The 24,414-nt window shown below is 34.0% G+C and overlaps 2 protein-coding genes and 1 non-coding gene across 4 annotated transcripts in view; 2 read left to right on the plus strand and 1 right to left on the minus strand.

Moving 5' to 3' along the window:
* The first annotated feature begins 16,379 nt into the window (after nucleotides 1-16,379).
* Nucleotides 16,380-16,450, plus strand: TRNAG-GCC (transfer RNA glycine (anticodon GCC)). Its single transcript has one exon. It is a non-coding gene; the product is annotated as a tRNA-Gly (tRNA).
* A 629-nt stretch (nucleotides 16,451-17,079) lies between these two features.
* Nucleotides 17,080-18,832, minus strand: LOC111881239 (uncharacterized). Its single transcript, XM_023877656.3, has 7 exons — nucleotides 18,696-18,832; nucleotides 18,500-18,596; nucleotides 18,177-18,244; nucleotides 17,976-18,048; nucleotides 17,767-17,879; nucleotides 17,471-17,678; nucleotides 17,080-17,387 (listed from the first exon to the last, which is right to left on the minus strand). The coding sequence occupies exons 2-7, from the start codon at nucleotides 18,581-18,583 to the stop codon at nucleotides 17,211-17,213; spliced, it is 723 nt and encodes a 240-aa protein (XP_023733424.1). The 5' UTR covers nucleotides 18,584-18,596; nucleotides 18,696-18,832; the 3' UTR covers nucleotides 17,080-17,210.
* Nucleotides 18,833-21,984: 3,152 nt separating this feature from the next.
* Nucleotides 21,985-24,414, plus strand: part of LOC111881252 (deoxyhypusine hydroxylase) — a 2,743-nt gene continuing 313 nt past the window's right edge. For both annotated transcript variants that reach the window (XR_002846751.3, XM_023877671.3), the window contains exons 1-7: nucleotides 21,985-22,296; nucleotides 23,089-23,222; nucleotides 23,300-23,520; nucleotides 23,599-23,737; nucleotides 23,813-23,939; nucleotides 24,030-24,148; nucleotides 24,250-24,414. The exon at nucleotides 24,250-24,414 is cut by the window's right edge. Coding sequence is in view for 1 of the 2 variants with exons in the window: in XM_023877671.3 (XP_023733439.1) it covers nucleotides 22,137-22,296; nucleotides 23,089-23,222; nucleotides 23,300-23,520; nucleotides 23,599-23,737; nucleotides 23,813-23,939; nucleotides 24,030-24,148; nucleotides 24,250-24,291 (942 nt within the window). In the remaining variant the exon portion in view is untranslated. The remainder of the gene's footprint in view (nucleotides 22,297-23,088; nucleotides 23,223-23,299; nucleotides 23,521-23,598; nucleotides 23,738-23,812; nucleotides 23,940-24,029; nucleotides 24,149-24,249) is intronic.

Consider the following 24,414-nt stretch of genomic DNA (forward strand, 5'->3'; position numbering starts at 1 on the left):
AAATCATTATAAATTCATTAGAACTCTAAATGCCAAAAATCCAAATCATATAGTTAGATATGGATGTATAGTTTCCTACATATAAAGGGATTGATGTGATTCTTAGTAGATTGGTACAGTTTATTCCAAAAGTGTTGAGTGGTCCAGAAAGTGACAACTTAAAGTTACTAACTTGTAAATTTAATATAAAATGAACAAAAAATAATTAGAACGAGATCTTTATATTTCTGGAAAGATAAAAGGGGGAACTTTATCAGTATTATTTTATCGAAATTTAAGAATAGGTTGAAAGGTAGGAAAACAGATCCCAAAAAGAGCACTGCAATCAAAGAGAAGATAAGAAATATATATATACATAAGTTTTATAACAGTAATACAACAAAGCACAAACTAAATAATGTTATAATTGTTGTGTAGGTTCTTGAAAAGGAAATGATCCATCTTGCTAACGCTAGCTTATTTTCAAGTTCAAGGATGTGAGTTACACTAAGTCTCCTATTATGTGTACGTAATCACATATGATTTATGTGGCTAAGATTCATTTTCGCGTTCTTGATTCAATAATTGTTTTTTCCACTTTAATAATATGTGATTAAATATATTTAATCATATGTGATTATATTTTTCTAATCACATATGATTTTATTTGGAAAAAACGAATCTTTTCTGTATAAATCATATGTGATTAGATACATACAATCACATGTGATTATATACACGATAATAAATATTGAACCAAGAACACGAAAACAAATCTTTATCCAAATTAATCATATGTGATTAAATACATCTAATCACATGTGATTATATGAATCTAATCACATATGATTTATGTGGACACAATTCATTTCCGCTTTGTCGATTCAATAGTTGTTTTCATGTATTTTACCACATGTGCTTATATGTATAATCGTATGTGATTAAGTATATGAGCACAACTATTGAATCGGGAAGGAAAAAATGAATCTTGTCCACTTCAAATCATATGTGATTATATACATAATCACATATGATTAAATATACAAAAGCAATTATTCATCGAAACCGCAAAAATAAATATTGTCTACATAAATCATATATGATTGGATACATATTAATCATATATAATTTATATGGATATGATTCATTGTCACATTCTCGATTCAGTAATTGGTCTTTGTCAAATGTAATCCTATGTGATTAAATACATATAATCACATGTAATTATATGTATCTAATCACATATGATTTATATGGACAAAAATAATGATGCCTATAAATCATATGTGATTAAATACATATAATCACATATGATTATATACACGAGAACAACTATTGAATCGAGAACACAAAGATAATTATTGTCCATAATTTCATATGTGATTAAATGCATATAATCACATGTGATTATATGTATCTAATCACATAGAATTTATGTGGAAAATATTCATTTTCGCGTTCTTGATTCATTTGTTGTTCTTGTGCATTTAATTACATATGATTATGTATATCTACTCAGATATGGTTTATATGGACAATATTCATTTTCGTATTCTTTTCAATGTTTGTTCTTGTACATTTAGTCACATATGATTTTTGTACACAAGATTCATTTTCGCCTTTTCGATTCAATAGTTTTTCTTTTTCCACACTAATCATATGTGATTAAATACATACAATCACATATGATTAAATACATAAGAAAAAATATTGAATCAAAAATGCAAAAACAAACACGTAATTAAGTACATAGTACATCCATTGAATTGAGAAAGAAATAATGAATATTGTCCTCATAAATCATATTCTATTAGGTATATATAATCACATGTGATTGTTAGGTGCAATTTGTGCACCTTTTTGCACACCTTTTAGTCCCATTTCATGCATCTATTTAGCATAATTATCCTTCATTTGTCTTGTATTTCATCATATTTCATGTTAGTCTCTAGAACAACCTTATTTGCACATTTTCATGTCTTTTTCAGGTAAACCGGAGGTTGGAGCGCGCTTTAGGAAGTGTCGGGAAGCATTGGTGAAGATTTCGGGATGATCGGGCGAAGAATGAAAAAGTTGGAAAAATCAAGTTTGGATTCGGAGTCAGAGGGGAACACGGGCCGTGTCAGATTTACTCTATGTCCAACACGGGCCGTGTTGACCAAAATGTGAGCTGTTGACCATGCTGAACACGGGCCGTGTCAGATTTACTTTATGTCCAACACGGGCCGTGTTTGACCCAGAAACCAACTTTTGGCAGTTTTTCCTATCTTTCATATTACGGGTTAAGGGCCATTTTTACACACACACACAACATATCAGAGCACATTTTGAGAGGGGATTTCGAAGGTTTTTGCAAGGATTTGATCATTTATCATTTGGAAACATTATTTCTCTTATTTGTAAGTTGTAATTGCACATTATTTCCATCTTTTATTCTTGTGATCTTGTTCTATCCATGTGTGGCTAGAACCCTAATTTCTCCAATTTCATGTTTTGACTTCTTGGTAGTGACTTCATTCATATGACCTGATGTTTGTTCTTAATTTCTATCTAGTGAATTTGATTTAGCTTTAATCGAATGTTTGATTCTAATTGTGATTCTTATTGGCCATTTGAATTAGGGTTAGGTCATTCAAGTTATCTCTTTTACAAAATCCGTAATTGTTTTGTGAAGTTGAACAAGTAACAAGCATTAAATTGATCTCTATTGAATGAATTTAGTGTAAATCTTATTCATACACTTTTACACTCCCGAGCTTATGAGGAGTATTGGGTGTTGTTGGGAACATTCACATAAAGCTTCATGCAATCTTATAATCTAATTCTAAGAGCTTCTTTCGATTAGGTTAATAAGGTTAGGGTTAATCAAAGAGCTTGTTTTGGTTAGTTAATATGGTGAATGGGAAGTGTTAGAGCTTATTAGCACTTTCAAGTACCAACTTAGATAGAATTGAACGAATATTGTGTCATCTTTGAGTCACATTGCTAAGTTGTCATACATGAAGTTGGAGTCCTTACAAAATCTAAATCTAATTCACTCGTTTAGCTGATTGCGTGTGTTTTTAATTTGTTTGTTTAGTCATTGCACTCTAAAACCCCTCTTTTTACTGTTGGTGACCATAGTACCTTGTGCAAAGAGGTATAGACTAATTATCTTGTGTCTCTGTGGATCGACCCTGCTTGCCTTGTACTACCCTTTTAGTGCAATATAATGGGATTCTTTTGGAGTATATCGTACCCCTTTATTTGTTAGGTTTGACACGCCTAACAGTGATTGTATGTATTTAATCACATATGATTTATTTGGACAATATTCATTTTTTTTGTTTTTAATTCAATAGTTGGTCTTGTGTATTTAATCATATACAATTTATATGAAAAAGATTTGTTTTCACGTTCTTGTTTCAATAAATCATATGTGTTGAAATATATATAATCATATGTAATTATATACACGAGAATAACTATTCAATCAAGAACATTAAAACAAATTTATGTCCACATTAATCATATGTGGTTGAATACTTATAATCATATGTGATTAAATATATGAGAAAAAATAATGAAACAAAAACTCAAAAATGAATATTGTTCATATAAATCATATGTGATTGGATACATATAATCACATGTGATTATATGTATATAATCACATGTGATTATATGTATCTAATTACATGTGATTATATGTATCTAATCACATGTGATTATATGTATCTAATCACATATGATTAAAGTTGACAAAAAATAATTATTGAATCGAGAACACGATAATGACATATGTGATTAAATATATCTAATCACATGTGATTATATGGACAAAAAAAGAATATTGTCCATATAAATCATACGTGATTAAATACACATAATCACATGTGATTATATACACATAATCATGGGTAGTGTTGGTGTGTAATGATGTTTGGTGGTGGTAGGTGGTGGTGATGGTGAGGGGTGGTGATTATAGTGGGTGGCAGGTGGCGGTGGCAGGTGGTGGTGATGGGTAGTGGGGAAGGGTGATGGTGATAGGTGGTGGTGAGTGGATGGGTGGGTGGTGTTGGTGATGATGTTGGTGACGGTGTTTGGTGGTTTTAGCGGGAGATGGATGGGGTGGTGGTGGCGAGTTGTTGTGATGGGTGGTAAAGGTAGATGGTGGTCATTGGTGGTGGTCGATGGTTGTCGGTGGTCAATGGTTTTGGTAGGTGGTGGGTGGAGGTGATGCTGGCGGGTGGTGGTGATGGGTGGTGGTTAGTGGTAGTGACATGTGGTGGTCATAATGGTGGGTAGCGGGTGAATGGTTGTGGTGGGTGGTGGTGGGCAGTAATGGGAAGTGGCTTTGGTGGGTGGTATATGGGGGTGATGGTAGCAGGTGGTAGTGGTCGGTGATGATGGATGGTGGTGGCGAGTGATGATGATGGGTGGTGGGTGGTGGGTGGTGGTAGTGGCGGGTGGTGGTCGTAATTGTGGGTAGTGGTTATATGGTCGTGATGGGTGATAGAGGTGGGTATGTGGTGGTGATGATGGTGGGTGGTTGTTTTGGTTGGTGGTAGGTGGGGGTAATGGTGGCACGTGGTGGTGGTCGGTGGTGATGGGTGGTGGTGACAGGTGGGGGTGATGGGTAGTGGGTGGTGATAGTGGCAGGTGGTGGTCACATCGGTGGTTGGGTGGTAATGATGAGTGGTGGGGTGGATATTGGTAGTGGTTGTGGTGGGTGGTGGTGATGGTGATAGGTGGGGTTGGTGGTGGCGGGTGGTGGTGATGGTGGAGGTTGGCGGTGGCGAATGGTGGCGATGATACTGGGTGGTGGTTTTCGTTGGTGGTAGGTGGGGTGGTGGAGGTGGAGGTGGGTGGCGGTGACAGGTGGTGGTGGTTAATGGTATTGTTTGGGTTGTGAGTGGTGTTGGTTAGTGAGTTTTTTAAAATATTTTTTTACTTATTTCTTTGTTTATATTAATATTGTATGATTATTTTAATTTTAAAAAATTATGTGGTCAAAATTTGTTGTCAAATGTTCTCACAACAAAAAAATGTTCTCGATTGAACGCTCCTATATATATTATGACGAACATTAGTGGAGCGCGAACATTAGTGGAGCGCGGAGGGCAGTGGCAGACCTATAAATTATGATAGTAGTGGCACAAAATTTTTTCTGTCCAAATACAATAACATAAAAAAAATTAAAAGTACCAGTATATTAAACTCATCAATTATATCTTAATATTGAAATTAGATATCTACAGGTACATATTTTTTGAAACCGACTCATTACATCTTCGATCTTCACTTTCATAAGGGCTTCTTTTTCAACATAAGAAATCATGACATCATTCAAAAAATCACTTATTTTGTTATGCAAGTCCGTCTTCAAAAACTTCATCGCAGAAAAACATCTTTCGAGTGTTGCGGTCACGACGGATAAAACGAAAACCAACTTCAACAACCTATAAACCATAGGATAAGTCAATGTTTCCCCATTTCCACCATCAAACCAGAAAGGTCAGAAATTTCCTTGCAAACTAGTAAACCGATCATCTTTATGCAAAGCGTGATAATATATCTCAATTTCACCATAAGTTGCATCATTTCCGCATCATCAAAATCTTTTTTATACAACTCACTCAACATTAACAACTTTGTTTTGTCAAACTTAGCAAATGAAGGTTGCACTAAAGATTGTTTTTCCTTCAATAAAAAATCACAATTTTCTTTTGCTTTGTGATGAAAACTATTAATACCATCCATATGATCTCTCAATGAATTTTTTTTATTCCAACTATCAAATCCTTGTGAAACAAATGCATCTCGCCCATTTTGTTTTCCCACCTATCTCCACATACAGAACAAAATAACCAAAATGCTTTGTTATGATAGTTTCATTTTATTTACTTCTTTTAATATGTTAGCATATTTCATTCATAGTTTAGCTAATCTTCATGCATAATTCCTTTTTTATGATTATTTCAGGTACTTTCCAGTCTTGTGAGCATAATTACAGATTTTAAGGACACTAGCAAAGTGGGAATGTTCGGGATGTGTGAAAAGCAAATGTACTAGGAGGACGATAACGAATATTGGGCTAGAAGACTAATGGAGATGATGCAATCTTGGGGTTGTTGATTATGGAAACTTAAAGAAGATGGTCTTTTACTTAAACGAAGATGGAAAAATATTCGAGCACGCGAAAATTATTGATCGGACGAGTACGTGAGGTATGGGTGGATTGGAGAAGACAAACTGAGCTTAAATTGAAGAAAACTTGAAGAATTGTGAACTACAAGCTAATTGGAATCGTTCTGGGCCATTAGGCTAAGTCATTTGAGGCCCAATTCACAGAAGATCCCATTTTAGGCACCACCCACACACAGTTGTGCGGCCATGCACAAGCCGGCAGGGGCATTTCATGGAATTCATCTTTTGTGCTATATGAGGAAGGTTGATGTGCATCTTTTTCACACTTCTACACATCCTAAAATTGGAGGATTGTCTAGAATTTTTTGAATTCTTAGAGCACTTGAAGAACAAAAAAAACATCATCATTTTGCTCTTGATTCTTGCTAGATGTTTGATACTCTTAACTTTTACTTTATTTTCTTGAGTTTAGTCATGCTAGGCTAAACTAATTTTGGTTGACTTTGGTGAAATCACTTAAATCTTTGGTTGAATTTTGGTTGAATTTGGTGAAATCACTTAAATGTTTGATATTTTAACATCTTCTTGCTACTTGTATGTTTTTCTTAATGAGTTTAAATGTATTTGTATTGATTAGTTGGCTAATTATTGATTAAGTAACGAATCCTCAAATTAGCAAGCAACAAGTGATTCTTATGTTAGTTTTCACTTCACACAATCACAAAAACATTTTATCCAATATGGTAGTGAAAGCGTTTGAATCCTCTTGGATTTGGTGACTTTTTTGTTCTTAATGCTAGTTAATTTTCTCTAATTACATGCTTAATGGAAATTATGACTTTTTATAAGGAAATATGTTATGAGCTTCTCTAGCTATTTTAATAAGTACGAAAAGTCTAGGTAATCTCAAGTTTCTTGGATTACTATAGCCAAATTTGAGATTTGGATTCTAATAATATATTTACCAAATTTTCAAGTGATGAAACCTTAAGTCAACCATCTTTCCCTCATTGATTTTACATCAAATTCTTGCTTTTGTTTAATTGTGCTTTCTAAATCTTAATTTAACTCTAGTTTTCTTTCAAATATTTCAATAGACCCCCCCCCCCACCATTTTTATATTTATTTTAGTTTCACAAGTATTTGTATGGCAAGATTTTTACAGAAATAACAAATTAAACCAATATATGTGGATACGATCCCTTTACCACTATATACTATTTTAGTGTACAAGATTTAAGGTTATTTATTTTGTTAGCCTCAACAACAACCATTCTCTTTTATGCTATATTCTAACCATCAAAGTCATCAAACCACTTAACAACATAACGTCTTTCTTTTGTATCTATTTTCTTTGAAGGGAATGTATGACCCCTTGGTTGACAAGGTCCTTGAAGCAAATATGCCCTCCTTATTTCATCTTTTTGATTTGGATTGTAAGTTGTAATCTTTGGTCTAACACCCGGGTCTTTTGGAAGATCATTCAATTCAACACTTGTAATTAGAGTAGTTGTAGGTTGTGGATTTACATTAGAAACCGAAGGGAATGATTGATTAGAAGGACATGGTCTTTTAGAGGATCCTTCAAAACCTAAATCATTGGAGCATGGCCTTTTGGAGGATTCTCCAACACTTGATTTATTGATGATTGTTCTTCCAAAAAAAGACCCAATTTTATCCTAAGAATTCAATATCAAACAAGTAATCCATCCACTTATCCAACAACTAAATGTAAAACAAGTTTAACAATATAACTATCTAAGTATCTAACATTCTAACAACAAGTTGAAAATTACAAGTAAACAATTAATTTCAAGGTAAACAACAATTAATTTCACCTAAAAAAAATTTCAACAAAAAAGCAACTAGTTAGAATAATTTCATAAACCTAAAAATATAAAAAATTACTTGTTTCATTGTATTTGTAGGTTTGAAGAGAGAGCCAAGTAAAATTGAAATACTTGGACCTTGTGGGGAGGCGGTGTGTGTTCCTGGATTCCTGTGTCGCAACTTTCACAGAAGGGCAAAGCATGAATTTTTTTTTTCTTTGCAGTAACAACGATCGATCGATGCAACTTCCTTTTCTTGATCTGTTGCCTATACACGATGGGTTATACGTAAGCCATATGTGAGTCACAACGGAACTACGCTGTTAGGCTAATATTTTATTTACTTTTGGGCTAATTTTCTTAATTGTTTTGGGCTAGCATTTGTTACACATTGTCATATTTTTTTGGGTCTCTAAAATAGTAGTGACATCCGTATTTGAAGCCGATGCATGCAATTGGATTTCTTTTTTACACTAATGGACCAAAACGGAGTAGTAGCCTGAGACCCCGATGTAACGCCCGCAGATTCGGGCTAGTCAAGTTAGAGACAATGAGCGCTAAAAATGAGTTTTTGATGGAAGATTATTTATAAGGATTAATATTAACCAAGTTATATTATATGTCACAAGGGTTCCGTACATATAAAGAACGCCGAAATCCGAGTTATAACGAAGAAGTTATGGCCCGTCGAAGTTTTACGGCAAAACCGGCACGACACCGGGAGACGTAAATAGTGAATTTTTGATAAGGGACTTTTTAGCCTTATCGATCCAAATAAAAGTTGTAGTATATGTTAAACCGAGAACATAAAAAAAAAGAACGCCCAAATCTGACGTCGTATGAGGAAGTTATGAATTTTCTAAATTTGGCATAGCAGTGCACGGCCCGAAACTCGAATTTTAGTTCGAGCGATTTTTGGCCTATGCGACCTAAATGAGAATTGAAGATCTCATTAATAGGAACTCAAAGGTAAAAAGACGGACGAAAACAGAGTCCGTATGTAGAAGTTATGAATTTTACGCGGACATTTAACAATATAATCTCCTCGTACAGTTAAATTTAAGATCGGTCAAGAATTAGCCAACAGAGTCAAAATGAAAGTTGTAGATATTATTTTTACCTACGCGTGGATATAAAGAACGTCAAAAACGGAGGTCGTATGTGAAAGTTACAGATTTTAGAAGTCGGAACTGTGCTGTGCGAAAATGGGTGATGTAGCACAATCTTGGTCATTGCTTTCTCCCCAAGACTTGCCACTAGATGGTGACATGTGGCACCAAGTTCATCCATTTTCACCTTATAAATAGAACCTCTCCCACCCTCATTTTCTTCACACCTTTCCCATTCTTTCTTCTTTTTACTCTCTCTCTAGAACCTCTCTCTAGCCCCGAAACCCCCCGAAAAGCCTAGGAAACCTCCCTAGCACGAGGCGGAAGCCCTGGAGTGCTCGACGGCTCCGAGAAGAAGAGCTTTTCGGCTCGGTAATGCTGCTCCAAGCAAAGCCCGGTTTTCTATAAAACCCGCTGTAAGTGAGCTACGCCAACGCTATTTTTAATATATCATTTATTTAATTATAGTAATGTTATTAGAAACTTATAATAAGTACTTGGGCTATTATTATGGGTTATATAAGTATTTTTTTAACGCTTATATAATAGTAATAATAGCTAGACTATTAATTAATCTCGGCGAATAATAGACTAAACTCTAGTGGTAATAATACTAGGTTTCGTCGAAGGAAATTATTTTTAAGAATCGAAGCACTGTCTGAGTTCGGATTCACCACCTTTTCAAGTGAGTGCATAGTCCATTTCATGAACATGATTTTAATACAAGTATCGATTGAAGTATTAATTATATGTTTATGTGCGAATTATTTGATGTTGCCTGAGATACTTGTTAAAGAACATACCTGATTATATATGCTGATTTAGGATAAAGAGTAAACCTAAATTAATTATGAGGAATATTGGGTAGTGTTTTCTTACAAGTACGAGTGAATTATACTCAGAGAATAAAACCTTAGTATATGTCAATGATTCGCGAGCATGAATTAGATATAGTCATTGTCCCTAGTCCGAGAGTATGGATTAGGCATAATCATTCATCATTAATCCGAGAGTATGGATTAGTCATTCGTCCGTAGTTCGAGAGTATGGATTAGGTAAAGTCGTTCATTTCTTATCCGGGAGTATGGATTAGGTAAAACGGCTAGTCTTAGGTCCCAGAGTATGGATAGTCTCGTTGTGAGGATTGACGGGGTAGGATAAGAGTTGTTTATATATATGGTGAAATTGTATATTTTGTGAGTTTTAAACTATATATATGGTATAATATTGTGGGATTGAAATCCATATGTACTCACCAGGTTTTCCAACCTGACTCACTTAGTTTATTTATATCTTAGGTGTTGATATGAAGTCACATTACACTGAGAGATTAAGGAGATATAAATCACTAGTGATAATGAATGTAAGTTCTGTTTATGCTTATGTTTCTGTATTACCATGACATCCAAAATGTTTAAAAATGAATAAAAATACTTTTCTTCGGAAGTGCTTTGATAACGTATTTATCATGTTTTACTGGGAACAAATTCTGCAACATTTTTATTAAAAGAGGTACTCTGATTTTTATAAAGCATAAACAAAATCGGTATTTCCTGGCCGTGAAAATGAGGATGTCACACCCCCGGACACCACACACATTTGCCACTGTCGGGGGTCCCAGGCCACTGCTCCGTTTCTGGCAAATAGTGTAATTTTTTTTTCTATTAGGTGCACCGGCTTAAAATACGAGTTCCACTGTTAATTTAGATTTGTTCAGAAATTTTTTTGGGTGCTACCCTACTAAAACATTTTACGTCCGCCGCTATATATATATATATATATATATATATATATATATATATATATATATATATATATATATATATAGAGAGAGAGAGAGAGAGAGAGAAACAAAATCGGGTGATGACTCATAAGGACACCTTAAAAAATTTAAATATATATATATATATATATATATATATATATATATATATATATATATATATATATATATATATATATATATATAAGAGATAGAGAGAAACAAAATCGGGTGATGACTCATAAGGACACCTTAAAAAATTTTAAAAAAAAAATACATCATAAAATTGAATCATGGATCAATTTTAATGGTGCAAATTTTTTTCTCCCAGACATAGATCTATGCTCGATTTTATGATTTGTACTTTTTTTAGATTTTTTTTTCAATTTTTTTAAGGTGTCATCACGAGTCTTTATTTTAAAATGAGTCTTCACAGAAACCGACCCCCCTCTCTCACACACTCTCTCTCTTTCTCTCTATCTCTCTCTCTCTCTCTCTCTCTCTCTATATATATATATATATATATATATATATATATATATATATATATATATATATATATATATATATATATATATATATATATATATATATATATATATATAACGAGAGAGAGAGGAAGAGAGAGATGTGTTCAAATATAAACCAAAAAAATGTTAGTAACCCATAAAACCAATTTTAGCCTTTCATTTAAAAAAAATTTAAAATGGACAGATATGTTTTAAAGTGTGATTTTTTTTAAGTAAGAAGGGAATCTTTATTTTCATAGTTTAATGCATCCATTTAGTGCTTTCATTCACAATTTAATACATTTGTTTATCAATTTTTCACAGATTAATATACACTTATTTATACATCATTCATCATCGTTTAATACTAAATATTTGGGAAATTAAATAGAAAACATTCAAGTTACTAATAAAACACACATAAATACACAAAAAATTATAACTACAAATAAAGTCGTATTTAATTTGCATTATTTATAATTTAATACATTCATTCATAGTTTAACTTACATTATGTTCGCAGTTCATTCATAATTCAATTTTTTTTAAACACCACTGCAGTCCACCACCACCAAATAATAGATCAGAGAAAAGGAGAATAAATTATTACCGAAAAACTACCTTTACTTCCATAAAAATGTCATGGTCGAAATTAAATTCACAGGTTGACAATGGTTGTAAGTCTTGCTTTACAAACGACGTGGCTCGCCACGATTCAAAAAAAAACTTGAAGCTTGACATTGCCGCTAAGTCACACCTTACGTTATTTATAACCTTGATGTTAAGTAATCGCGGTTGTGGCGGATCCTAGTCATAACTCCCTCAATATAAATATTTTGCGAAACAAACATGACTTGATCTCAATGGAACTCCATCGTTGATCATAGTTAACAACGATAGTATCATAAAACATTTCAACAAAAGCTATGAGATGTGGAGGGTGCATTGTAGAGTGGGGTGATGTGTTTGAACACCATGCCTTCATAATATTCCCGTCATTTTATACACAACCATGATGAGAAGTCACCACATCTCACCCACCCTCATTTTTTTTTATTTTCATTTGCTTCTTTACGTGTACGGTATAAGAGTCTTTAAAGTATAAAAATGAGAGGTAAAGGAAACATGAAGATTCTTGTTTGTACATGTGCTTGTGAAGGAAATCGAAGTGGTAGAGAGTGTGACGGAAGCAAAGGGCGATTTTGTAGAGGGATGATAGAGAGACGATGATGAGAGACTTGGAGAGTATTTGAGATTTGTGTTATTTTTAATTAGCATGTCAATAAGTATTGCTAAAAGTGGTGTAATTAACACAAACTTTATAAATTAAATAACTAATTGCAAAAAAGATCTTTAATAACCAATCGGGAAAAACAACAAACTTGGTTATGACATAATATCAACTTCCCAACAAAATACATGCAATGTGTGCCTTGAATAAGATTCAACCGTGCAAACTTAAATCAATCATAACATATTAAATTTTCTCGATTGTAATAAGTTTTACATAAAAAATATCACTACACTAAACCACAAAATATAAGTATTAAAATTCACCATTGGACCTTAAATTTGATGTTTCCATCACTATTTCCTGTAAGACCGGACGGTATCATAGCGGGAATCGGAAGCGGGGCTCTTTCCGCATGACGGAACACCAGACCGTCGGTGCGGGGAAGGATGGTGTGAGAACGGGAGAGGAAATCCCTTCCCGCGTTCTTTCTCTGACGATTATTGGATCAAATGTTTTTTTTTTCTTTTTTTTAAGTATACGTTAAAAAATGGTAATTTTTTTTTACAAACGGTTATATGCATTAATATTCAATTTTTTTTTTGTTTTTTTTACCCTTTAAAACATCTATAAATACTCAACTATTTACCTTCAATCAACATTCAAACAAACTCTCTACTCCCTCTATTTTCTTCAAAAAAAAAAAAAAAAAAAAAAACCCGTAACGCCTCGATTCTCGAGTATCAACTTACAGTTATAAATTCTCATGATTTCAAGGTCTACTCGATGAGTTGGTTGACCGACTCGTCGAGTAGTAGCGGGTTGGTCCACATGTTTAAGTGACCTACTCGCTGAGTCTAAGTAGGGACTCGACGAGTAGGAGCTGGAGGATGAAACCCTAAATTTCGGGGTTTTACACCCTATTTAAAGGGATCATTGGCCTCCTCAGCCTCTCGTTACAGCCTCTTGATAGTCCATAAGCCCTAATCCGTGTGAGAGTGCTCCATTTGTGTATTTTAAGCTTTGAAAGAAGATTCTTGGTGAGAAGAGCTTGGAGAGAAAGTGTCTAGAAGCAAGGAACATGTGGGGATCTGATATCTACCTCAGTTGGCATCTTTTGGAAGGTACCAAGTCGTTACCTTGACCTCATTTCATTCTAGATCTCATTTGGTTAAAGATTTGGGCTTTTCTAGCATATTATGAAGCTATTCTTGGGCATGAGCTCAGATATGAAGTTGTAGCTTCAGATCTGAACTCTATTTGGTCTCTAAGTCCATAAAGTTATCAGCTTTGGCAAGTATGAACCCCTCCTTAAGTGTAAAACTCCATTTCAAGCTTGGATTTGTCATTTAGAGTCTTTAGAGCCTTGCATGCACATAAAGTTTGCAACTTTACGTGATAAACATGCCTTGGGAAGCTAGATCTGCAATACGGAACTTTAAGATGGCTTAAAAAGCATCTGAATGGATAATGAACTGAAGGGACTCGACGAGTTGCATGGTTAACTCGTCGAGTCGGATGAAGTTTGTCGTGGACTCGGCGAGTCAGTGGGGTGACTCGGCGAGTCAGTTAGGGTTTTCCCAGTTTTTTTGGCATGCATGGACTTGGCGAGTTGCAAGGGGAACTCGACGAGTTGGCCAAGGAGTTTACGGCCGCAAACATTAGGAACTCGACGAGTCACTCAAGTAACTCGACGAGTTGAAGAGTTATTCAAGGAACTCGACGAGTTGAGGTCAACCCGGATTGTTGACCTTGACCATTGACTTGGGCTTTGACCAAGGGTTGAATAGTTGACTTCTGGGGGCATTTTGGGAAATTGGAAATTTATGGATATGGTTTTATGGTGAATATAGGTAGTGGAGTTGTAATAGTGATCTGAGAGTGGAGCTTATCACTTCAGCGCGTCAGTTGCGAGCTGAGTTAACCTCACTGTACTCAAGGGTCTAAGGCACCAAGGCCGGCCCTTTGTTTTGTTATTGAGAGTATTACTGTTGTGATATGTTAGTTGATATCCTGGTAGATATGATAGTTATATGCTAGTATGATTTGTTAGATCGGTATCCTGGTAGATCGGATGTGGCTATGCTTAGTGACCTATAGTTGGTCTGACTATATGCATGATAGTTGTTATACCAGTTAGGTAGATCTATAGGACTACCTGTAGTATTATGTGATTATCTGTATGTGCATTAGTTGTGTTATATGTCGACATATTATGTGAGATGGGTTGAGGTGAAACTGCTCCGTGCGGTAACCAACAAACCCGAGAGCATTCCAGAAACGAGGTGAGGGAGACGTACTGTGGGCTCGATGGCAATCCAGATGTGAGTTGTGGGCCCGGAAGGTAATCCAGTCTCACATTGTGGGCCCAAGGATAATCCAATCTATAAAGCTGTGGACCCAGTAGATGTTGTAGTTGTATATGTGTTATGTGAAGTGTATCAGTATGTTGGCATTCCAACCCAATGGTTGAGGGCCTGGGGTATTCCATTCCGATGGATGATTGGGCTCATAGTATGTTGTTTGTTATTGTATGTGTATTATTGTGTGTATGGGTATTTTGGGGGTAACTCACTAAGCTTTCAGGCTTTCAGTTTCAGTTTATTGTTTCAGGTTCAGCTGATGACCGCGGAAAGGCGAAGGCGTGACCGTACACTTCCTCGATTGATGATTATGATTTTCTGGGAACTTTGATGCTTAAACTATTTTGAAAACAAATTGTAATATGTGAATGGTTTTAAATGATTTAAAAAGTTTTAAATTGGCCTAGATTTTATGGATGTTACATGAATCCCGACAATCAAAACCCAACCTCCGATCAAAGGAAAAAAAACTCTTGTTTCGAGTTTAAGCACCCCTACTCGAAACATTTTTGCTATCGATTCATCATCACAAGGAGTTTATCGTCCCCAACTCGATGTTCCCATTCAATCTCCACTACGATTTCAATACCAAAATATTATACAATATTACCCGGTTCAAGTTCCAAATGTTACTCTGCAAATGTCGGTCTAGATTTAAATTAGGAGGACGAACTCGAGGTAGAAGAAATTGTCCGACCGATGGGTAGTGACAAAGCAAATAGGAAGGGAAAAGGGACTTCTTCGGGTCCATCAGATTTCAGCATGGACTTTGACGAAATGTGGAAAATAATAGCGTTGTTTGATCGATATAATCTTAATTTCTCCGAACGTTTGGCGTTCGACAAAGAAAAAAAAGAAAAACAAGGAAGAATGATCGGGTGGAGAGACAAGAAATGGAGGATATGAAGTTCTTGATGGAAAACACCGACCATCTCTCGGGACCGACTCGCGAGCTTGTGATGAAGAAGAGGGAAAAAATTATGAAAAAATATTTTTCATAGGTTGTTGGTTTGTTTGATTTTTTGTTTTTGTTTTTGTTTTTCTTGTTTTTTTTTTTTTTAATTTTCTACTTTTTTAAATTTTAGGTTTATTGTAATTTTTATTTTAATTAATGAAATGCATTTTCTTTTTAATTAAATTTTTTGGTTATTTTTAATTTAAAAATTACAAATCATAAAAAATAAATTTATTTTATTTAAAAGAAAAACAAAATAGTGAGGAAAACTTCTCAACTATTCCTTGAATTTTAGGTGAAAAAAAGAAAAATAAAAGAAAAAATGGTATAACCAACAAAAAATATGAAAAGTTTTTCTTCCACTCCCTATAGTGTAAAAGGACTCAATAAAGAACAAATTTGACACATTTTATCAACTGAAATATAAAATATAACTAAAAATGTATTGTTCTCAATAAACGTGGAATATCATTAGGTGTCTTTATAGAATATATTTGGCACTAAAAATATCTAGCACCAGTGGTCTAGTGGTAGAATAGTACCCTGCCACGGTACAGACCCGGGTTCGATTCCCGGCTGGTGCATTAATTCAATTTGCGCTTTTTTAGTTTCAGTTTTTTTACGCAAGTCATGACCAACTTTTAAGATTTTGAAATTACACACCCAATCTTTAAAAAGTCTGCTTGCTAACCAACTTTGTAATTTTTATTTCTGGTTTTACGTTCGTAATGGGGTTAACTAAAAAAAAGTAGAAAATTATATAACTATAGTAAGGTTTTATCATTTATTGTAAATTTTTTTTATCATTTTATGTAACATTCTTTTTATCATTTATTGTAGATTTTAGTCATAATGATAAAAAATAATAAGTTCGTTAGATTATTTAAAACAAAAAACATGATGTATTACACATTGTTAAAATGGTTAATGTACAAAATCCCCATTGTACTTTTCTCAAAAAATTTATTAACAAGGAAATTGTCGATTCCATTAGAGAACTTTCTTTCCTTTTGTACTTCAACATGAATGGTAACTTTTTTTTTGGGTTAATTGATTAAAAAACCATATGAACACTTTGTAATTGATTTTATGCTCTAGCTTCTTGCTTTTCTTTTTTATACATGGCTGGTTGTTTTTAAACTGAAGAGAACAAGATTCATTTAAGTCCGTAAATGCTTCATTATGCTCGATCATGAATCTTGAAGAGAACAAGTTGATAATAAAATTGCATCTCATACTATTTTAGACAGACATTCAATGACCAGAGTACGTAATATACGAATCTATAGAACAAGCTGATTTTATTATAGTATAAAATATGACCAATTCAGGTAAAATAGTTGTTTAAGTGACCTTGATAAGAAGAACCACCATGACGAAGATACACGTCATTAAAAACATGAGAAGCCACGTGAAGCATGAGGTGTTGGAAGTCTGTGTGTATACAGCCATAGCCTGTGTATTCGTCTGCCCTGTGCTTGCCAGGCTATGCTCCACTGCTTTTTCAGTCGAATCAAGAATCTGCACTCAAAAGTCAAATCCCACCAAACAAATAGTCAATGGTCAATATACAAATGTGAAGAAAAAAAAAAAAAAAAACTTACTCTTTCGGTATTTTGTATGGATTTGTTCATCAAAAGACTTCTCTCTTTGAGCTGTCGTGCCAAATCCACCATTTCATCTGTCAAATCTTCTTGAAGCTTCCTGTGTTTTGTGATATGTACTTGTGCTGCAGCATCCAATTTAACAGGTGATGATGAACCAGACGATGATTCACAACTATCTTGGCCTCTATGTTCACCAGAAGAAGGCCTGAAATCAACAAGATCCAAAATCATATGAGATAAAACCTAAATTCCACTAATTCAGAATGATTGTCATTTCTCTAGTTTCTGCTTACACTAGTCTTCTTCTCAACCCTGGTGAAAGGTTAATACTTTCTTCTTCTTTTTTACTGCTGTTTTCTTTAACACATGTTTTCACTCTCAGCTCAGGCGTTTGTACACTCTCCAGCTGCCAAAATTGTTATATATATATATGATTATGTAGATTGTATCATCTGGAGTATTTTAAAACTATATGTATTGTAACATACACAAACATACTTACCACAGGGATAGCCAGCTTGGCTGCAATGGCTTCAATTTTCTCCGAGTAATCATTCACTGTAGCTTTTGAAAGTCTATGGGCACAAGAGGAAAAACCATCATCTTATCAAACATTTTGTGGAGTTCTTGGACACCATAATAGCAATCTATTCACAAACACACACGCAAAGGTGAATTAAAGAGAAAATTAAAGAAACCATGCCTGGGTAGTCCTTCTGGAGTTTGCTCTGTGGCGAGTTGTTCCAACTGTTCGCGTAAAGTAGCAACATACTGCAAGATAACCATCGAATTAGCTCCACATTCCATAATGTGAGATGTTATCAATGGCGCTTAAATCTTTGATTACTGAGACATTTAATCAAACAGGTGACAGGCACAATTTTGTGGCAAACAAGATTTACAAATTTACACAAGCAATGAATTATGTGATCAGCATTTTCCGAATCGACAAATCTCGAGGTTTCTGAAGATGTAAACTGAAAAGTGGATAAGCAAGAAAATATTATCGAAGTTTAGAGGACTTACATGCACAAGTTTCACTTTGTTTTGTTGCTGTGGAGCAGCTGCTAGCAATCTTTTCAGATTAATTTCGGTTTTACTCAATCCCATCCTCAAAACAACCCTACAACAAAACGATTTTTTTTAACGTGTACAGATATAGATACAGCGGAATAAAGGAGGAAATTGTTTATGATCAAAACATAGAATCATCGATATTTACGGTGTGACAGGAACCAAAGATCAGTGGATCGTATGCATCGTTTTTTGATTCTTGCCCAAATGGTTGCTGGTATTGCCATTAAACGCCGATTGCCGATTTTCACCGATGACTAACCAACCGGAATATATTTCGGTTGTTCGTTTCATCATGTTTATACTGTCCAGGAATGACCCTTCGCCTATGGATTTTCTGCTCTACACACCTTGAGCTATTATTAATACAAGTATTTGGACAATATACATGCAAGTCACTATATTTTGGTTTTTTATTTTAACTATTATATTTTATTCTGTTCGATGAAAGCCACCTACTTTGAAAGAAAGTCCCTCTGACCCCTTATTTTTGGTTTAGCCGGTGTTAAAATTGACAAGACTTCCCATTAACCTAAGTGTCATCATATATATTTCCTAAAAAAAACATCTAACTTTCTAAAATGATACGTACGTTGTATATTTATATGTGATATAATGTGCTATATTAGAAATGAGAAGTCATTTAAGATAACAATAAGGTATTTTATAGAATACATATAATGTCATATATGTAAATAAGAAGCTATGTTAGTTTTAACATATGCTAAACCAGAAATTAGGATCATGGTGGTCGTAACGAGAACTTTTTAAAAAATGGATATATTTCGTTGATCAAAAAAATATAGTTAAACTGCATAAATTGTCAAAATATAATGATTTGAATGTATATTGATCACAATAATATTATGGGTAGTTTAATAGCCAAAAACATCAACAATACTGCCACATAATAACACATAGGATATAATTGAGAATGTAAAAGTACATCTAATTTTACAGAAAATTAGATGATGGTAAATATATCATATGACTTATATCACTAACAAAAGAGAAATCAAATATGTTTTCCTACATATTTTCCTATTGATTTGAAATGATACAAATATATTAAAATATTACTACATCCGTGTCATATTTATTGTTCACTTATAACTTTTAAAGTCTTTATTCTTTAACTTTGATTTTAAATATTTTTATTTCTAATATATAATATTTGATGCAAAATATATGAATGAATTGTGTATTAAACGTATTTTTATTGTTATAAGTTTAATCAAGTAATGCATAACACAGATAAAAATATTTAAAGTCAAAGTTGATCAACAAAGACTTTAAAAATAAAAAATAAATAATAATTATGAGATGGATAGAGTATTAACCTTATTAAAATATGACACATGTTACCATTTCACACGAGGATGATAAAAAGGTAAGAGTGTATTTAATTTCTCATAACCAAATAGTCCTTGTATAATTAATACAAAAAAAAAAATTAGATAATTTACGTGATGGAGTAGTGATATTTATGTATAACTATATTTAATATTTTTTACACTCCTAATGGATTCAAATTACATTGTTTTGCTTGAATTTATCTTTTTTAAGGATTATTTATTTTAATTTATAACTTCAATTTGAAAAAAATTACAAAATTATGATCTAAAAAATATTATAGACTAACAGTATCTGGTGTTGATATAGTGTCTCAAGCCAAATATTGTCTAAAATAATAATACAATTTAGAACTAGATTAGAGAAAATGTGTCATCATTCTAAATAACCTAAAAAATATTAGAGATCAATAAGTCAACCGAAATATTTCTGACTGTATTTAATAATAAAAAATACAAAAAAAACACCGATTTTATTGTCATGATACCATGTATATATAATATAGACAAAACTGTAAAATTGGTCCTTGTGGTTTGCAAAAAAAGTTGGGATGGGGTCCAAAAAGTTTTCAGCTTGCATAGAAAGTCCAAAATCAAAAATTTTCTTTGGTTTTGATCCTTTAAAATTTAAAAGGACTATTTTGCCCTTATTATTTATTTTTAACATTTTCTTTATTTGTTTAATTGTTTTATTATTAAAAAGAAAGCAAAAGAAAAGAAAAATAGGACGGGTCCACCCCCACCTGATCTTTCTCTCTCTCTCTCTCTCTCTCACACACACACACATGACCTTTTCTATTCATATCGTCTTCCCCACCCTTCATCTTCAACCCATTTTGCTGCATCTTCCACAAATCAGAGACACAACATCACAAATACTTCACTTCGTGAAGAATTTTCAATATGTTCACCTTATGCTTCTTCCCCTCGTGTTCCTTCACCTCGAGTTTCTTCTCTGAGATTGACTAAGATCAAATCGGTGATTCCAGCTATGATTTAGAGCCCAAGTTGTAACCCTAGCCCTTGCCCAAGTTCGATAGGGTCAATACAAAAGAAATCGACTGTTAATAGATGGTTATAGGTGTTCGAAGCAGCTTCCGATCGTAGCGTATCAGGGTCGTCTAGGATGGGTCCTAGTTCTCATTGAAGGTTAGTGTTAAAATTGTAAATTTGTAAAGTTTTTTTTTTAGAGAGTCATGTTCTTATCACTGTCGACCCGGGCATTTCACGTACCCGCAATCATATCGTCTCCACCACCATGTCTTGTCAAATCCAAAGAAGAATTCCAACACAGTTTGGGCTTTACTGCCATGGATATTGTAAATTTAGGGCTTGTAAATTTAAGATTCAAACAGGGGAGGGTGGGTTTTGTTTTTTTGAGTTGCAGCTACTTTTCAATCGACCCAGATGAAGAAATTTGAAACTTCAGAAGAAAATATTTTATATAATGGTAGTAAATTTCAGTTCTTGTTTCGAATTATAGATGAAACTAACCTCCAAAATAGGACTATGAGATTGATCGGACAAATTGGAAGGAAATGAACCAGGGTTGAGGAAGACGACCTGATGAGAGAGAGAGAGAGAGAGAGAGAGAGAGAGAGAGAGAGAGAGAAATCGGGTGGGGTGGACTTGCCTTATTTTTTTCTTTTCTTTTGCTTTCTTTTTAATAATAAAACAATTAAAACAAATAAAGAAAATGTGAAAAATAAATAATAAGGGCAAAATAGTCTTTTCAAATTTTCAAGGTCCAAAACCAAAGAAAATTCTTGATTTTGGACATTCCATGCAAGTTGAAAACTTTTTGGACCCTATCCAAAGTTTTTGCAAACCACAAGGACCAATTTTGCAGTTTTGTCTATAATATATGGTCTTCTTTCTTCTAGTTCAATCTTAACTTTTGAATGTTAAAACAATTTTAAACATGTGTCCATTTGTAGCTTCATATAACAATATCTTTAATGAACAATGAACATCCATAACATCGTTACACAATAAAGTGTAAAAACTTTTGAGTAATAGATGAATTGCTTAGGACATGAGTAGTATTTTCCCAAAGTATAAGGTCCAGAAAAAAAATTGCGTGGGCCGATGGCTGCAAACTTAAGCTATGATAAAATGCCTTCCCCGCAGTAACGTCGAAAACTAGGAGTTCTTAGCAAGATTTAGGGTTTTGGTAACTCGATCTCTCCACCTTTCTCTGTTCTTGAAATCACAACAAGTTTCAAGCTGATATCAGAATGGCGGTTGATGGAAATTCGTTCGAAGTCACTCCCGAGACAGAGACATTTCTTTGTGAGCGATTATTGGACCAAACGCAGCCAATTTCGGAGCGGTTTAGAGTCCTATTCTCCCTCCGGAATCTTCGAGGCCCTGCCCCTCGCAATGCTCTGATCCTGGGTTTGTTCTCTTTCTCTATCTCTGTGTGTGCGATATTTTTCGTAGTTTCTGTTATTCATACAATAATCGTTTGCTTCGTAGACGATTCCAAACTTTGCTTGGTGTTATAGTGTTACTTGAAATCTAAACACTTGTTGACAATTGGCGAATTTGTAAATAGTATTAAAAACACCTATTTTTGCTTGTATTAAAAAAAAAGCGGCCTGAAATCTGTTTATATGAATAAGGACCTATAAAATGAAAATATCTAAACCCTACACACAATGACATCTACATTTGGCAAATCAAAGCAGTCTAACGCACTTGTTTCCTGAACCATTTTCCTTGATCAAAATCCATGGTGTTTGATGGATCTATAACAATTGTTCATAACCCACTTGTATCCTTAACCATTTGCTTGAATGCTACAATCACAAGTTTAGAGTGTTTATATTACCTCTATTGACACAATCCTCCTGTTGACAAACACTTGGACGACAATATTTTTTTTATGAGCACTATTATTGTTTATTGGAGTTTGGGGTTTATTCTAACTATGATTGATTCAAGAAATTAGTATAAATCGAAATTCAAGAAAAGAAATTCATACCAACCGGTCAAATAGGAATGAATTGTTTTTAGATTGAAGAAAAGTCGTAAGATTCTCTTTGCAAAAACTTAGGTTTGCCTCCTATGCTTCATGGAAAATAATCATACACAGTTGGCTCGTTTGTATGTATGTATGTATGTATGTTTTCATGTTTTGAATACTCGTGAATAGTTTTAAGAGATATATAATTTTGCTTTATGCAGCAACAAAAGATTCTTCAAACCTATTAGCACATGAGGCTGCCTTTGCTTTGGGTCAAATGCAAGATGCAGATGCTATTCCTGCTTTGAAGCTTGTTCTTAATGATCTTTCTTTGCATCCTATTGTACGCCATGAGGTTGGGTTTCTTTCTTTGATGCATTTTACAACATTTGTACTTGTGTTTTGCTAATGTTTGTGGTGCATAATGAATAGGCTGCAGAAGCTCTTGGTGCCATTGGTTTAGAGAGTAATATTCCTCTTCTGAAAGACAGTTTGGATTCAGATCCAGCACAAGAGGTTAGAGAGACATGTGAGTTGGCTCTTGCTCGAATTCAGGAGCTTAAAAATGTTGGTGACACTGACACCCATCAATCACCATTTCTTTCTGTTGATCCAGCTGCACCTGCTTCTTGCTCTTCTGTACATGATCTAAGGTGCTACTGCTGTTTCTTTTTTCACTTAATCAATGCTTTTTAGTTACAGATGTTTATAAATCTTGTTTTATTATGTAGGGAAGTGATTTTAGATGAAGAAAAGGGGATGTACGAGAGATATTCAGCTCTTTTTGGACTCCGGAATCATGGAGGTGATGAAGCAGTTGCTGCCATAGTAGAATCTTTGAATGCAAAAAGTGCTTTGTTGCGACATGAGGTCCACATTTATCTTCAATCATGATTTTTTTTTTTGGTAGGAAGGATAAAATTTTGATTTTTCATGGGATTCCAGGTTGCATATGTGTTGGGGCAATTGCAAAACAAATATGCTTCAGATGCACTCTCCAGGGTACTTAAGGATGTGAATGAGCATCCAATGGTTAGACATGAAGCTGCTGAGGCCCTTGGCTCTATTGCAGGTTTGCTTACATTTACATATTTGCTAATTTGGGTAACAAACTATTTGCTTTGCCAATTAACATTTTTTTTGTTGTTGTTGCTGTTAACAGATGAGGAGTGTATCTCTCTACTTGAGGAATTTTCCAAGGATCCAGAGCCCATTGTTTCACAGAGCTGTGAAGTTGCTTTATGCATGCTGGAATTTGAACGTTCTGGCAAATCATTTGAGGTAATAATTCTCAAGATATATGATTAAGCATATCCAATTTTGCTCATGAAAAGTTGTATGAATCATTTTTAAGATGTTTTTTTTTTTTTTTTTTTTTGCAGTACCTGTTTATGCAGGCACCTCAATTGCAGGAGGCAGCATAATGAATGGTATTTGAGTTGATTGTAGTTTTCTGAGATATCTATTGAGCTATTGTCATCATTGATGGGATGGGATGGGATGTCTTCATTCTCTAAACTTTAAACCAAACAAACACCTGTATGACA

Source organism: Lactuca sativa, chromosome 9 (assembly GCF_002870075.4).
Source record: "Lactuca sativa cultivar Salinas chromosome 9, Lsat_Salinas_v11, whole genome shotgun sequence".
Lineage (NCBI taxonomy): Eukaryota > Viridiplantae > Streptophyta > Magnoliopsida > Asterales > Asteraceae > Lactuca > Lactuca sativa.

Coding starts and splice junctions, on each gene's coding strand:
- LOC111881239 (XM_023877656.3), bottom strand. CDS start 18,583: ATGGGATTGAGTAAAACCGAAATTAATCTGAAAAGATTGCTAGCAGCT. Junction 18,049..18,176: donor ACTCCAGAAGGACTACCCAG/GCATGGTTTCTT, acceptor TTGTGCCCATAG/ACTTTCAAAAGCTACAGTGA. Junction 17,880..17,975: donor CCAAGCTGGCTATCCCTGTG/GTAAGTATGTTT, acceptor CAATTTTGGCAG/CTGGAGAGTGTACAAACGCC.